Here is a 15,690-nt window from a genome sequence, read left to right as displayed (position 1 = left end):
CATTTCGTCTTAAAAGTATATTTTCAAGGCCACTTGATGGAATGTAACGCATCTTCCAATAGTTCCGCTACATCTTTGGAGCAGATGATGTCTGATTAACGATATTGCATTCGGTTAATCACATCAACTAGTTTAGAATGTCCATTAGTGTGAAGTCAGACCTAACTATTTCAACTTATACTAGCAAATTGGGTCGTATGATGTGTGGCATTGATATTAACGTCTGTAGGATGGAAGTTAATACGTTTATCAATGTTTATTCCTTCCATACCTTTTTTTTTTTTACCAATACATTTGTCACATTTCTTTAAAAACAGGGAACCGGATCTGGTTTTAGATTTAAAGAAGTATGTGTCTGTCATCTGACTGCAGGATAAAGTGCGTCTCATCTATAAAACAACCACGCCCTTCCTGTTATTGGTATATTGTACATACTCTTGTTTCTACTATCGGCAAGCCATCTGGTATTTTCCTATTAGCAGAATACACATTATTAAGCATCTAGAGTACTGGTTAATCTTGTGAAGTCTGTTTCTGAACTCTTGCATACTGATACAGTGTTTAATTCTGGCTGTGAACAACTGATTAATTTTTGACGCAGGTACCCCACCCTACATCAACAGCAACAATTAGAAATCCTCTACTTGTGCTGTGAATGATAAGTTGCTTTATCCATTTATCCGAGCAGCTATACTATGGGCTTGAAGGAAACACTACATTCTGCCAAGTACACAATGAGACAATGTCCATGTGTGTGGCTATTGTTTCCTGCATCTTTATTTGTCTATCAGTATCTTAGTACTTCTAGTATTTTTTACCAGATTATCTTGTGATTAAATAGACTTGTTTGTTTCTTTTGAATTTCGCGTAAAGCTACCTGCGTTGGCAGTCCCTAATTTAGCAGTGTAGGCAGCTAGTCATCACCACCCACTGCTAACTCTTAGGTTACTCTTTTACCAACGAATAGTGGGGTTGACCGTCACATTATAATGCCCCCACGGCTGAAAGGATGAGCATGTTTGGTGTGACAATGGTTCGAACCTACGACCCTCGGATTACGAGTAAAGTGCTTTAACCACTTGGTCACACCGGGCCAAACAAGAGGGAATCTACTTTAAATTAAAGTAAATTAATCTGTGAGACTTTTTTTTTCGTCTTTTTTCTCAGCTATATTTTTATGCACCAGCAACGCCAAACGTGGCGCGCGCGTATACCTGATTTAATTATATTACTCATCAGGGTTTCTACCAGCCTACCCTCAAATTGAAATTATTCTAGGCAGGATTAACGTAAATTAAAATACAATCTTGGATATTGTCAAATATATTGATTACAATGGTTCGACCTCCTGATTCCAAAACTGTAGTTAGATCTCAAATCGATAAAGGGATGACAGAGCTATGAGCTAAAGGTTTGTACTTCAAAAAATAAATAAAAAGTCAGAACCATTCTATGAACCGCTATCCTCCCCTTAGGGGCATAGAGACATATCTGTGGATTTACAACGCCAGAAATCAGGTTTCGATACCCGTGATTGGCAAAGTACAGATAGCCCATTGTTTAGCTTTGTACTTAATTGCAAACAAACAGTCTATGAGCCACTATGCTGCAGGTAAATAACTTAAGAGCACAGTATAACAAACCCGATAATCTGTACCCTTTCAAAAGGTAAGTCCTTTTCAGAAGTTACACGAGTACCTTAGATGTTTTCGAAAGACGGGTAAGAAGCAAATTTAATAATCCGAATGTTTTCATAAGGCAGGTTCTCCCGAATTATCAGTTTTCTTAATTATGAAAGAAGTAATTTCAGTCACTTAAACATCCTTAGTTATACAACAGTTTAACGCCTGAATGTATTTCAGAATACGATGTGACATTAGTAATATTATCAGACATCCCAGTAAAAGTATTAGATTGTCCCAGTTTATCTGCACCTCTACATGAGTTATAGTTTGTCATTAAAGTTTACGTGAAGAATAATCTGATAAAAACAGATCGGATGATGCAGTGTTAATGGCCTGGCATGGCCAAGCGCGTAATGCGTGCGACTCGTAATGCGAGGGTCGCGGGTTCGCGCCCGCGTCGCGCTAAACATGCTTGCCCTCCCAGCCGTGGGGGCGTATAATGTGACGGTCAATCCCACTATTCGTTGGTAAAAGAGTAGCCCAAGAGTTGGCGGTGGGTGGTGATGACTAGCTGCCTTCCCTCTAGTCTTACACTGCTAAATTAGGGACAGATAGCCCTCGAGTAGCTTTGTGCGAAATTCCAAAAACAAAACAGATGCAGTGTTAACATAACATATAATATTTTGGGACAACAAATGACCTATTAGCCCATCTCTGCTGCTATCTTCTCTGAATTAAACTTAAACTCTTACTTTAAAATAAAAGAAAATCCCTCAAAGCCAGCTATAATAATTCATATAGTTATCAAGCTTTTTCTTAAACTCGCTTAAATTTACTGCCTCCACAAAACCTGAAGGCAACCCATTTCAGAGGCCAACCACCCCGTTAGAAAAGTAAAACTGCCTTAGCTGAAAATTACTCCCATCTTTCCAAAATTCATGCATTCCTTACTACTATCATTTTTATCATGTATGAAAAAGACGATACATAAAAACCCTTGACAAGCCTAACCAATTTAATCATATCTCCTTTAACTGTTACTTTTTAAAGAGAGAACCTTCTTCAGATTTGTATTCAATATCTCTGTAGATACAATCTAAAATACTATTCGTCCTGCCAATAGCAACAGCACACTGCTTGAGAGACAGAACAACCATTACATAAAGATTTTTACGACACTGTTAAGGTTATTCACATACAAATTATATTTATAATTCAAACTATGATAGCCCACATGTGTTATCTTGCATTTATTATAATTAAAACCCATTTATTTGCAAAACTCACTAAGTGATAAAAGTTTTTGTAAATCAGCAACATCCTTTTCACAGCTAACAACACTCAAGACATTAGCATTATCTGTAAATTTAAGTAATTTATTAACTATTTCTTCATCTTTTTCATTGATGTAAATCAGAAAGAGCAAAGGTCATAAGACTAAGCCCTAAAGTGCTCCACTTGTGATATTAATCGAAGTTTAACTGTACTCCATTTATAACAACCCTCTGCTTTCTTCCAACCAATCACTCCTCCACCTAATTAGCTAACTTATCCTCCACATCTATAGAAATAATTTTTACAAACTTTTATGTGTCACGTTGTCAAATGCTTTCTGAAAATCCAGATACACCAAATATACAACCTTACCCTCATCTACATAAATAGTAACCTTTTCAAAGTGTTAAAATATTTGTAAGGCAAGATTTTCCACTAGTGAAACCATGTTCACTATTCAATAACTTTTTTTTAGTTCTTTGTTAAGTGACTCTCCAAAGCTCCCAGTGGCACAGCAGAATGTCTGCGGACTTACAACGCTACTAACTAGGTTTCGATACCAGTGGTGGACAGAGCACAGAAAACTCCTTGTGTAGTTTTGTGTTTAACTTTAACTTTAACTACTCCTCATGTAAGTCTAATACCTGTAGTTATTGGAACAATTTTTATCACCTCCCTTGAAAATGGGAGTTACCTTAGCCAACTTCCAATCCTCTGGTACCTGCTCATCATTCAATGACTTACAAAAAGTAGTAACAAGTGACTATATGTCAAATCCCTAACCTCCTTCAAAACCCTCGTGGAAATATTATGACCCAAGAACCTTACTTTTTAAACTTCCCAATTTTTGTAACAAGCTTAGAATTAATGTAATCATTGTGTTTCCCTTTATCACCTGTTTAATTTAAGAAATACTACTTAAGTCTACGTTGGTGAAATTTGAAGAAAAAGCAAACTTTGATAACTCAGCCTTCTTATAGCCATTAGATTCCATCCGTATCTTAACATATTATTTATCCTTAATGTACTTAAAGCAATCCTTACTGTTAGTTTTATATTTTCAGTTACCTTTCTTCGGACATCTTTTTTGGTGTTCTAATATCATAAATCTCCCGTCATATCAGTTAATATAAATTTGTTTTTCTTTAATTTTGTTCCTTATACCCTTTGTGAGCCAATCTGTTTTTGTTTGTTTTTAACTTGCTGCCATCCTTTTCTTCCTATATGTTTATCTTGAATATTTAAAAATTATCCACATTTGATCAATGTTAACAAGCTGCTCAATTCACAACAGTTAATTCTTGTCTCATCTCTTCGTTGATTAAAAGAGTAGCCCAAGAGTTGGCGGTGGGTGGCGATGACTAGCTGCCTTCCCTCTAGTCTTACACTGCAAGATTAGGGACGGCTAGCGCAGATAGCCCTCGAGTAGCTTTGCGCGAAATTCAAAACAAACAAATTGTCTCATCTCTGCTACATTTTATTACTTAACCTGTTATTGGTCAGTCGCAGGAATTGAGATTTCAAGAATTGTCCAGTTGCTAACTTCAGCGTTTTTCATTTTATTTACTGTTTTAACTAAATGGATCCTTAAGAAATGTTGTATGTCTATGGTTTTAAATTACTATGCAATAAACAATAGGTTATTTACCAAATGCTAAAAAAGTGTTACTGTAATTTATACTATTTTTGATATTTTATGCTCCCACTCTAGATTTCCGGGCATTAATTCAAGACCCAAATGAAAATGTTTTTAGAAAACAAATAAATGTTACAAATGACAAATACACAGTTCTAAAATCATTAACATTGGTTTAATTGGAAGATGCATACATACTATAAAGGGGTTTTATTCATAGGAAGTATATATATATATATATAAATAATATTGAATGGATATTTGCTTACTAATTTACACTAGCTTTTCGTTTTTTCTGTGCTCGAATAGCAATAAATATATTGTCACGATCTATCCAAATCACAGGAAGGCCAGGAAATATCTAGTAACTGAAACACGATATTCATTTTCACAAAACGGTAAAACAATCTAAAATAAATAAAATCATTCAGAATGCAAATTCCTCAACATTTTCATCTATCAAAATCAAAAACATATTTTAAGAGAGCCCACTTATATTCACCTTTCACATGAAGTACTGCCACCTGTGGCTATAATCTGTAGAACAATATTTCTGACATTTAAATTTAAATTTTTAGAGGTATGGAAGAGCATAGTATAACCTTTAATGTAAGTTTTCCTTTCTTGGTGAAGAAGATATTCAAGAAAATGTTAGGAATTATAATACAAAACTGGTATGTGTATCTCAGGACAATCTGTTTACCTAGAATCTAAACAAGAGATAAAATTTATCTCTAAAACATAATAATGAATAACATCTTCCCTAGATGTAGAAACTACCTCTGACGTCACACTCAAACCCTGCAGTTATTTGTTCATCGATTCCATAATCACTTCGCGCGCAGACACGTCTGATCAACGAAATTATAAATGGAAGCCTTCTCATTCCACAGTAATATATCTAATACAATACTGTTTTAACTCATTCTGTTCTACATACTGAAGTTTTTTCAATACAGTTCAACTGTTCAAAGTAGATAAGATATTTCTCAGTAATTGTTAAGGGCCACACAAGATTTCATAGTTGTTACAGTAATTCAAATTAACAATCTCAGTATCACTATCATGTCGTGTTTTTAAACTAGTGTATTTTACTAAGGTAATTAATCAACAAATCCAAACGAATTTTTGCGGGTATTTACACTTTATAACAAAGCTTAATATTACGGAACTTCACAAATATGTATTTAGTGTTTAACTTTTTAAGGCTACAGTTTTATTAAAAGAACTTGGTAATTCATACACTTTTTTTTTTCAAAATTTATTTAGTAATAAAGATTGAATGGTGATTCAAAATTATTTCTTTTTCAAAGTTTTCTGAAGTTTTGCGGAAGATCAGAAAATAATAAAGTAAATTTTGTTATACGCTTTCAAACTAGTTTTATAAACATATTGGAATTCTGTACTTTAAAAACACTGGATGAAAGAGAACCATATATAATAACATAATCATTACAATTTTGTTTTGAAATCAGTAGTTTGCAATAAGTTTGTTATTTTACTCTTCAGTTAAAAAACAAAACAGGAGCAGGTATATTTCATAACTATACAGTAGCGTTGAAATGCAAGAATGTGTTATAAAACAAAATTTAAAAAAAAATAGAGATTGTTTAATTTAAAAGTATGCAACAAAGCAGCAGGTTAATATAAATGTACTCACACATGTACAAGAATATTCATACATACATATACATATTTACATATACAGAAAGTGAAAATTGAATCCCCACAAAACGTGAGAAAAGCAAATCTGACACTGCTGGCTTCAATGTTTTCACACTACCATTAAAAATGTAACTTATGATTTAGGAACGACAGATTGTCGATAGAATATAGGATACGCGGAATTTTTGTATTATTCATAATTCAACCACAGAAAGCCACAAAAGATGGTTTATAAAAAAAAAAAAAATTGCTTGCTTATTTTCAATCCACGCAATATTTGATGCATGTTAACAAAGTATACCCAATTATCACACTCCTATCTTTTTATGATACACGATATCCCATTATCTATCACATGTAGACAGAGAAGGGGATCGTCTAATGATAACAAAAGTGTTTAATCAAAGAAAGAACGTGTTTATTTCGAAACGCCAACAAATTATACAGGATAAGAATCTATGTAACAAAGGTTTGATGTCACCAGAACAGCATATGTATGCATGGAACAATTCGGTATTCATGTTAAAACACGTCTTTAAAATTAAATTCATATCATCAAGAGAAAACTATAAATGTTTCATCATTATCCAGTTATAATTAACAAAAACGAAATAAAAATTATCAGTTTTTAAAGCAGCTATACAACATGATTGCAATTTAATTAATTACTCAGCTAGTAGTTCTTGCTTGAAATTAAAATATATAAGCAATTTTTTTCATTCAAGGCTAATCGCCACCGATCTTCAATTGCACATTATCGCAGATCGTGCAATAACAAATAAACGAGGGAAAAATAGTTCTTGTCAGTTGATTTCTAAAGTAACTGAATCAGCCTGAGTGGACTTTTGACAAAAAAAAAAAAAAAGAGAGAGAGAATTATTTAGTTTATTGGCTTATTTTAAAACAAGTAGACTGTGTGCCGTACGTTTATTGTTAACACTCGTCGCCAACAAGTCACAGACAACTACTGTGGACGAATCCTTACCCCAACCTACATACTTAAAACCCTGACACACATCAAATATAAAAATTGAATGAGAGTTGAGAAACTGTTTGTGACTATTCAAAAATTGTTGGACCTAGAACATGCGATTGGACAGACTTGCAATTTATAACAAGATGTAAACGTTTTTGATAGGAAAGTGAGAAAACAATTATCATTAGTGTATATTTTAGATATCACGCTCTGATGTAAAAGAGGGTAACTCATCCGTATATGTCAGCGTTTATTCAAGTAATGACGTTTTTATATTTCAGGTTATAATAAGTAAAAGATTTAACAGTTATTTACAGTTAGAAATATAGTATTGGTTTATATTGTAATTACAGATAAAAATATACATTGTTCTCCTTATTAAACATCTCTGACTTGTAACCATGTATATACAAACCATCCGTAATTTAGGTTTAGGTAGCTCTAGTTGGAAAGCAAATATAAAACTACACCCTTTTTTGGTGCAATAAATAGCAGTTCTTAAAACCTTGTGGACGTACTTTTTTTAGTATGTTAGGCGTTGTTATATGCGCAACAAGTTTTAGCAACAGTGAAGTAGGCTTAACTCACTTAATAATTGAAAGAGCTAAATAAAGAGGAAAAAAGTTTATAAAAACGTATATAGATCATGGAGATCACAATTTTAAATAAATACTTGGGACTTAATTTTAGATTGATATTGTGGCCTAGGCTCATTGGTCAATACTTAACTCGAGTTAAGCCTCCTTCGCACTGGTTTATGCGCTTCACTAACTTGTAGATCCTTACTTTCTACTTGTATCACATAATATCATTTCCTACACCAAACTACGATGATTTTCTCTAGGTTTATGAAAATTTGAAGTGGCTTTTTCGTTAACAGTGATTACATCAGAATTAAATAAAAAAAATTATGCTAATAGGTCTTCTTAACAATTTCATGTTCTTGTTTTTTGTGACAAAGTCGATAAAAACGAACATACACCACTAACACTACTTTAAATTCTACGTTTGTAACCAATTACTGATCTTTAAAACCAATATTTGGTCCCTTATATTACATTACACTTTAAACTAATACTGGTATTTCTACCGGTTGATAGTATAAAATTTGGATAATATTCTAAGTTACTAATACACAAGGCTGTAACCACCGATGACTAGAGCACTTTGATTTGTACATCATGCCCCACACATTTCCAATTTGAGTCTAGTCCTGCCCTCTCTTGGTTGCTGAGATGAATATATTTAAAAGCAGTATATTTAAGAATAAAATTCCAAATATTTTTTTAAGTTAAAACACTTTCTGAAAATGTAAAATACTGCTAGTAAGTTAAAACTCCACTTTCAAGCACAGAATCACGAGACCACAGTAGTGACCTGGCATGGGGGATGGCCATTGTCTACCAAAAATCTTAAGAGCTCTTCGGCGCTTACCGGAGCTAGTTTCACGTTGGGCGGAGACAGTGGTGAATACACATCAAAATCATACAGAGACAGATCAATATCTCCGAAAATTTCTTCCCCAGAGCTCGAGTTACTGCTGGAGCTACTGCTACTTACGGGGCAAAATGTGTCCATCGAGGAGCTTGAATGACCAGATGTTGGGCTTGTGTTTGAGCTTGTATTGGACTTTTCTTCGGGCCCAACCAGAGAAGACAATGACGTCGTGACGGCCATCAATTGACTGCTGGTAGCTGGCATGAGCAAATGAAGTTGGGAGGATTCTGTCGATGTTCCAAGAGTTGTTATTGGTGTCGCAGGACTTGAACTTTCATCAAAGGATGAGTCAAAATTATTGTCAGTGGTGGCACTTCCATCAACGGTGACTGTTCTAGAACTATTACTTGACGAGGAACTGAAGTTTAGAACTGAGCTCCAATTCAGACTAGTTAGTCTGTCTCCGTCTTCATTCCATAAGGCACCAGAATCGAGACGATCGCAAAGCGTTCTGATGAAGGGGGTTAGCCTGCCCGAGGAAGCGTCAAAGTCCATCATGTACCTTTCATAATCATCATTAGGTTGATGACTGCAGCTTCCATTACAACTAAAATCATTTGAACTCTCTTCAGGTGAGGATTTTGTCCAACATTCACTCTGTGCACAATTCTTATCGTTTTCTTCTATTGCTAAAAGTTTGTTTGAATAGTAGCTGCTTATCTCTGTCACTTCTGATGATCTAACCACATTGTATGCATCTATATCCATTCTGGTGATTTCTGTGGTAGCTGGATGGTTGGAGAATTTCAAGCTTTCATCTGAAGAGTCGCAAGATTTCTGTAGAACACCGTCAACCGCTACAGGTGAAGGATCTGGAGGTGGATCAAGGGTCATCATCTGGGGGTTATAAGGTGGACGAATGATATGGCCACTGGAACCATAGTTCATTTTCACCCCTTCCTGTTCACATTCCCTTTGAATAGTACGCATGGTGTTATAAATTAGCACTGATCGTCGCAAACTGAGTGTTTGTCTCATAGGCAGTCTGTTTAGCTTGCATACGCTCATGTTAAATACTAACTGTCGTTGGCTAGAGTAAAGAGGGTGTTTAAAATCTAGTGGGTCCACTCCTGATTCTTCATCATACTTCCGTTTTGTGCCAGGGGCCTTGGTGTCACACATACTGTCTGCTACATTGATGATGGGTGTTTGGACACTCTAAAGAAAAACAAAAGGAAATAAATATGTTTCACATAATGATGTAATTTAATTTGACATTTTAGTAACTACCAGGTACACGTTGCTAATTTCCTCATTTGAGATGTATATTCCCAAATTAACAAAACTGTGATAACTAACCGAAAAATCTAAAACATCTCCATTTCGAATCAATTTGAAATTATCAACTTAATTTATATCATTTATGGCTTTTACAAACATCTACATAAAACGTTTAGTGGCCTTACATTCAGACGTCTTAAAAGACTTAAATCAACCTACTGTATGTGAACCGCCGATTTGGGAATATGACTAAATATTTAGGCTTTACACTACGATGAGGTTCAGGCTGTTCTACCTGTTTTTATTTCTGAACGAAACATGCTGATTTATGCTACAGAAAAACTGATTAAATAAGATAAATGAACGGACTTTTTTTAAAATAAATTGTTCAAGGTTCATTCGGTGCAAGCTTTCGACTACAGCAGTTATGATTCATATAGGCCTAATCAGACTGTTTCAAAACTACAGCAAATCTAAAAATGACAACAAAATGGCATATGGGTAAGCCTTCATGTTTACCGCTATGCCACTGAAAAATGGGGTTTCGATACTCGTTTTAGGCACAACACAAACAGTCCACTGCGAAGCTTTGCGCTTAACTAAAAACGTACAATTAAACTGTCTAGTTAGGCCTATACTAACAACCACGAGAGGACTTCAGCACTAGACTGGAAATCCTGCAATGAATAAATCGCAACGTGCAGAAACGTCTCTTCATTTATTTTACTTTATCTGTAATAACACGTTTCAAACAAGTTTTAAAAACTATCTTAAGTAGCTGCTGCTTACCTAAAGATTAACTCTTTTTTTTCTAGAGTATTGTAAAACCTTCAACCACAAACCAAAAATGTGCGCAATGATTTGAGACATTTAAACTTTTGACTACTAAATAATTCGCGGCTCGTTGTATCTCAAGACAATTGTTAACACAAATATAACATAGCCTTCAAATGTCCCTTTCTACATTTTACTACATTTGATAAGTGAAAGATGGATACTGAACGAATCTTCGCAAAATAAACAAAACTGTGTCCATGAATTAAAACCGCACAGGTTTATCAGAATAACGACTCTTTTTTTATTAATTAAAAATAAATAATCATGACATATAAATGTAAATTGTACGAAATTCCCAGATTATAATTATGTTTCTAACGTGCACTGGTGAAGACAAAGCCGTAAGTTTTACCTTCGCTTACAATAAACAGAAAGTGATAAGAGAAGTAGTTAACTCAAGGTTCAAATTTTAAAGCATCTCTAGCTACTTTTCACTTAAATTGGCAAACAAAGATGGCTCTAAAGTCGTAAGAATACAAATAATCGTAAACAACTTTCAGAAACAAGGTTAATTCTCGTTGTTGCGACAGACGTACTATAGTCCTATGTGAATGGCTATGAAGGTGTATCACAATGAAAAATTTAAAAAAATATATAATGCTGTTAGAATTTGAGAATCTGTATAATTTATGATCAAAATCGTTAGACATTTAACATGCAATCCTCGAAACCGAAAACTGGTTCACGAATAATGAGGCAATGAAATCATTTTGTGCAAAAGCATATTTCAGATTACTTCAGATTTGTGGTAAAAAGATAAATGCACACATTATACTTTTTCACGAAAATAGCAAATCACTTCAACCATATCTCCTTCCTTAAGCATATTACTAAACTACCCACTTCTCAGTTTGTACGTCTTATAAAATTAAAGTTTTATTTTTACACGCCTCCAGTGAAACATTTGCGGACTTACATAGCTAGAATCCTGGTTTCGATACCTGCAGTGGGCAGAGCACAGACAACCCATTGTGTTGCTTTGTGTTTAACTTCATATAAAACCAAAAGCAAGACCAATCTGATTTTGAATCAAAAACGTAGAAAAACATGCAGTTTTAAAAGGAGAAATCGAGAGTTCGACACCATTTTATGCTTAAATATAATTGATAATGGTTGAATAAGCAATTCTATTGTGTATATTTGGTGTTTACGGCTTTGCAATCGGACAGAGAACACTATTCTAATGATAAATAAAGTATGTTCAATGTATACATTTCAATACTGTTGGACGAATTATAGTCGCATAAAACAACATTATATATGATTACTTTATACGAACAACGAAAATATCTCAACACATGCACTCAAAAACACAAACTGATGCAAACCAAGAACCCCCCCCCCCAATCAGGAGATTTGCCCACGTGCTCCTAGTCCTAGACCTATTCTGTACAGTTTATTTCCTCAGCGAATATGTATATGTGTGGGAAGAGAGGCTCGTTACTGCCTTTCGCGACACTACGGAACCAAGTAGAGGCTTGCGTTGTTATTGATCGACGCAAACTTTGCAGAAGCCCAGAGATTGAAGCTAGTCGTTATGCGGAAAGGGCACAGCGGAAGAGTGAAACAATTATTGATCTGATGTTCGCGAAAGTTCGCTTCGCGTTGAAGATTCTCTCTAGAATCTATTTACGTGCTTCTCTCCGCCTATGGGAGATATTCAACATCCCCATACTACGGCTGTAACAGGGCAAATGAATCACCCTAGCGCCGAAAAGCCACAAAATCCGCGGCTGACTCAGTTCTTTATTATTTTGACATTACATATACTTAAAAGTAAATGTGTATACGCATGAAAAACAATAATCGAAAAAAATGTGTAAGAATAATTTGCAAAATTAATTTACATGGATGTAATTATTACATTCAAAATGGCCACCAGCTGGCTCAGCGACATCTGAAGGCTTATAATTCCAACACTAAAAACCGGGTTTCAATGGCTTATCATAGATGGCCCACTATGTAGCTTCGTATTTAAAAAAGACATACATCGAATGTGTGGTATTCGCACTTACTCGTAAGTATGTGCCTTAATCTATAACTGAAAATACATGGTTTTATAAAACATTAAATTTCAAAATACACAACTACTACGTTGTGTTTCTTCCAGTCATACTTGCAACTCCAGTTCCATGTTTTTCTTTTACTACAAATCACTTAACCTAGGATTCAATTAACAATTTCCATCTAATTTTATTTCATTTCCCATAAGTTATGAGCACGCAGACACACAAGTATGTATCTGCAAGACGAAACAAAATTTATTAATTGTAATTAAAATATCTCCCTAAAATAATTATATACATATGACTTTTTTTATTTAGAACATTATCCATCTACCCACTTCTGGTAATAAAAGTTTTGTGTATTGTCGTAGAACTAGTTGCTTACAAAAGCAACATCTCGTTTTTACATGTATGGAAAAAACTGTTTAAGTCAGTCTTAAGTGTACGATTTCCTGTTCTACGTCATTTGTTGTTGAAGTTGGAGCATTACATTCGCCTGTTCATTCGTCCAATAGGGGGCGCTAAGTATGGATCTTGCTGAACGTCTGATCGTTCATTACACGCAAAGTTTTGAACTTTAATGTGAGATTTTTGAAACAAAAATTCTTAAACTTTTTACAACAGCTTTAAAATGTAAGAGTTGTTTATATTGGTTCAAAAAGCTTCAAAATCCTAGATGACAAAATTTCTTGTACCTAGGTTGTAAATTAGTGTACTTAAAATAAATGTCGCATATATTACAAGCATAAATCTGTTTCTTAGTCGTAAAAAACGTTTGGGGAGAGAATATTTCAAATTTGACATTATATATTTACTTCATACCTAACATACTAATTAAGTTTTCACAGAAAAACTCAATAACGCAAGTGAAAATATAATTTAAATAGCAATAAGTAAACAGTTTTCAAAAGGTATATGCAAACAACTTTGTAATGAGTTAGAGCTGAAGTAAAACGGTTCATACATAAAACTTTACAAAACCATATCATTACTAATACCGAACTCTAACCTACATCCTCAACCTACTTCGATATTGCAGAAAGTCGCAAAGTAGCGCCATCTCGTGTACTGATGTAATAATAAACTGGCAAGTTATGTTTAAAAATGTATAACATCTTTCTTCGTGTTCTGTATCATGTTGTACCACAATGGTGAAATTTATACCTATAAATTTACGTCAGATTGACTAAAACTGAAACAGGAAAAGTTCAAATTAATGTGTTTTCTTTATTACTCGCATGCACTTTATAGAAAACACAACTCTGTAAGTGCAAAACAGTTGTAATAAAAAAACAAAGACAGTGAAATATTAAAAATTAAAAGCTTCTAATTTCCAACAATAAATGGATTTATTTTTCAGTTTTAAAGACACTGGTTTCCCTTCATATTAAGTTTTGCATAGCGAAAATAACTTTCATTTATAGAAAAGGAACCTTGCCCGAAATATATTGCTGTAGTACATTATCAAATATTTAGAGAATATACATATATATATCCCCAAAATATTGTAATTGAAAAAATAAATGTAATTTAGTGTGACTTCCTCTGAATTTTAGAACTTAAATGAATGACAAAAACTTGTTCAAACGTTTAAACAATTTTTTTATATATATGCCTAAATAATATAGAAATATCATTTTAAACAATACTGAACATTGAATTTACTTACAAAACAAAGTTTAAATTAAAAACAAAAACTATATATAAACATTTACGATCAAACAATTACACAGCATACTAACTGTTTTCCAAAGCTTTCACCAAAGTCATGTTATTAATTTCCATAAGTGATAAGTGTAGGTCTCCGATACTAACAAGTAGGTTCGTTTTATTTTCAAACCGATAAAGAACTGAATCAAACTCAAGCTATTCTCTCTGACTTGTCACATGCTGTTTAAAAAGTTTAACACACGCTCGTATAAGAACAAAAACATACAGTATGAAAACATTGTTTACAAACACCAAAGATAAAACATAACAAGAGATACATGTAAATACAGGCAATGCATGTCCAAACAGATAGAAGATCCAATAAATATATTACTACAATTATTGAGTACTAGTAAACAAACCTTGATGCCTAGCTGAGGATAATGTACAGGGTAAATCTCAACCCCCATGCCATAAACGTCCGCCGGACAAATCGTCGGAGTTTCACTTAAAGTCAAGTATCATTTATTAGTTGAAATGAAAGGAAGTTAATGGTAAGACGACAGTGTTTTATGTAGTTTTAATAATAAACTAGACTTAACTATTCACAGGACAATAGTATGATACTAAAAAAATGGCGCATGCAATAGAACAGACGTCCTAACCACGACACGAACCACGGTTAACTGACGCTCACGAGGTAGTCGACTAGCTAAACCTCGCGTATGTGTTGGGCAATGCTGAAGCTAACGCGGGGCTGAAGAAAAGTGTGTATACGCGAATGACCTGATTTAGATGACGTCAGTTTGTTAGGATTCCCGCTACCTAACCACCAGCTCAAATGAACCAATCGCAGTGCTCAGGCTTCCCACGTGATGCTGCATCTGTGGGTAGCAATATATATATATATATATGGCTACGTGTCTATAAACACCTGAGAATGGACACTAAACCTGAATTCGTTTCACTTTCTCCAGTGTTTTAAAATCGCCTTGACGTTTTGAAAACCTTGAATTATCTTTACGGCAAACTAACATACAACCACCAAATATTTCAGGGCAAATGTGATTTAAAATATAATTTTGAAACAAAACTTCAAAGTAAAACTGCATGTAATACCGTAATCAGTCTCGCCTACTGACAAAATGTTGTGAATATAATGACATTTTTATTGCCATTACATTTCGAAACATAGTCTTATTTTAACAAACTGTATAACTTCTTATCACCCATCGCTCTACACAGTCAACTTATCTCACCCCTTCATCATTCAGTTGAGCCATGAGGAAGATAATTCTTTTA

At 34.1% G+C, this 15,690-nt stretch overlaps 1 protein-coding gene across 2 annotated transcripts; it reads right to left on the bottom strand.

The window, feature by feature from the left end:
* Nucleotides 1–4,692: 4,692 nt before the first annotated feature.
* LOC143226573 (uncharacterized) lies at nt 4,693–15,142 on the bottom strand. Of its 2 annotated transcripts, none has more exons than XM_076457722.1 (2): nt 14,811–15,142; nt 4,693–9,832 (listed from the first exon to the last, which is right to left on the bottom strand). In XM_076457722.1, the coding sequence occupies exons 1-2, from the start codon at nt 14,856–14,858 to the stop codon at nt 8,534–8,536; spliced, it is 1,347 nt and encodes a 448-aa protein (XP_076313837.1). In that variant the 5' UTR covers nt 14,859–15,142; the 3' UTR covers nt 4,693–8,533. The 2 variants fall into 2 exon arrangements, with proteins under 2 accessions (XP_076313837.1, XP_076313836.1); XM_076457721.1 differs by lacking the exon at nt 14,811–15,142 and adding an exon at nt 11,649–12,063.
* Nucleotides 15,143–15,690: the final 548 nt, after the last annotated feature.

This window comes from Tachypleus tridentatus, chromosome 9 (genome assembly GCF_004210375.1).
Source record: "Tachypleus tridentatus isolate NWPU-2018 chromosome 9, ASM421037v1, whole genome shotgun sequence".
NCBI classification, from domain to species: domain Eukaryota; kingdom Metazoa; phylum Arthropoda; class Merostomata; order Xiphosura; family Limulidae; genus Tachypleus; species Tachypleus tridentatus.
The sequence above is the reverse complement of the archived record's forward strand: the minus strand, read 5'-3'. Positions and strand labels throughout refer to the sequence as shown.

What these genes read in the sequence shown, in the direction of transcription:
- LOC143226573 (XM_076457721.1), bottom strand. Translation starts at nt 11,702, where the DNA reads ATGGGTTGTCTGTGCTCTGCCCACTGCAGGTATCGAAACCAGGATTCT. An exon ending in GAAACCAGGATTCTAGCTAT is followed by an intron (nt 9,833 to 11,648) that starts GTAAGTCCGCAA and finishes GTTTTTCTTTAG; the next exon opens with AGTGTCCAAACACCCATCAT.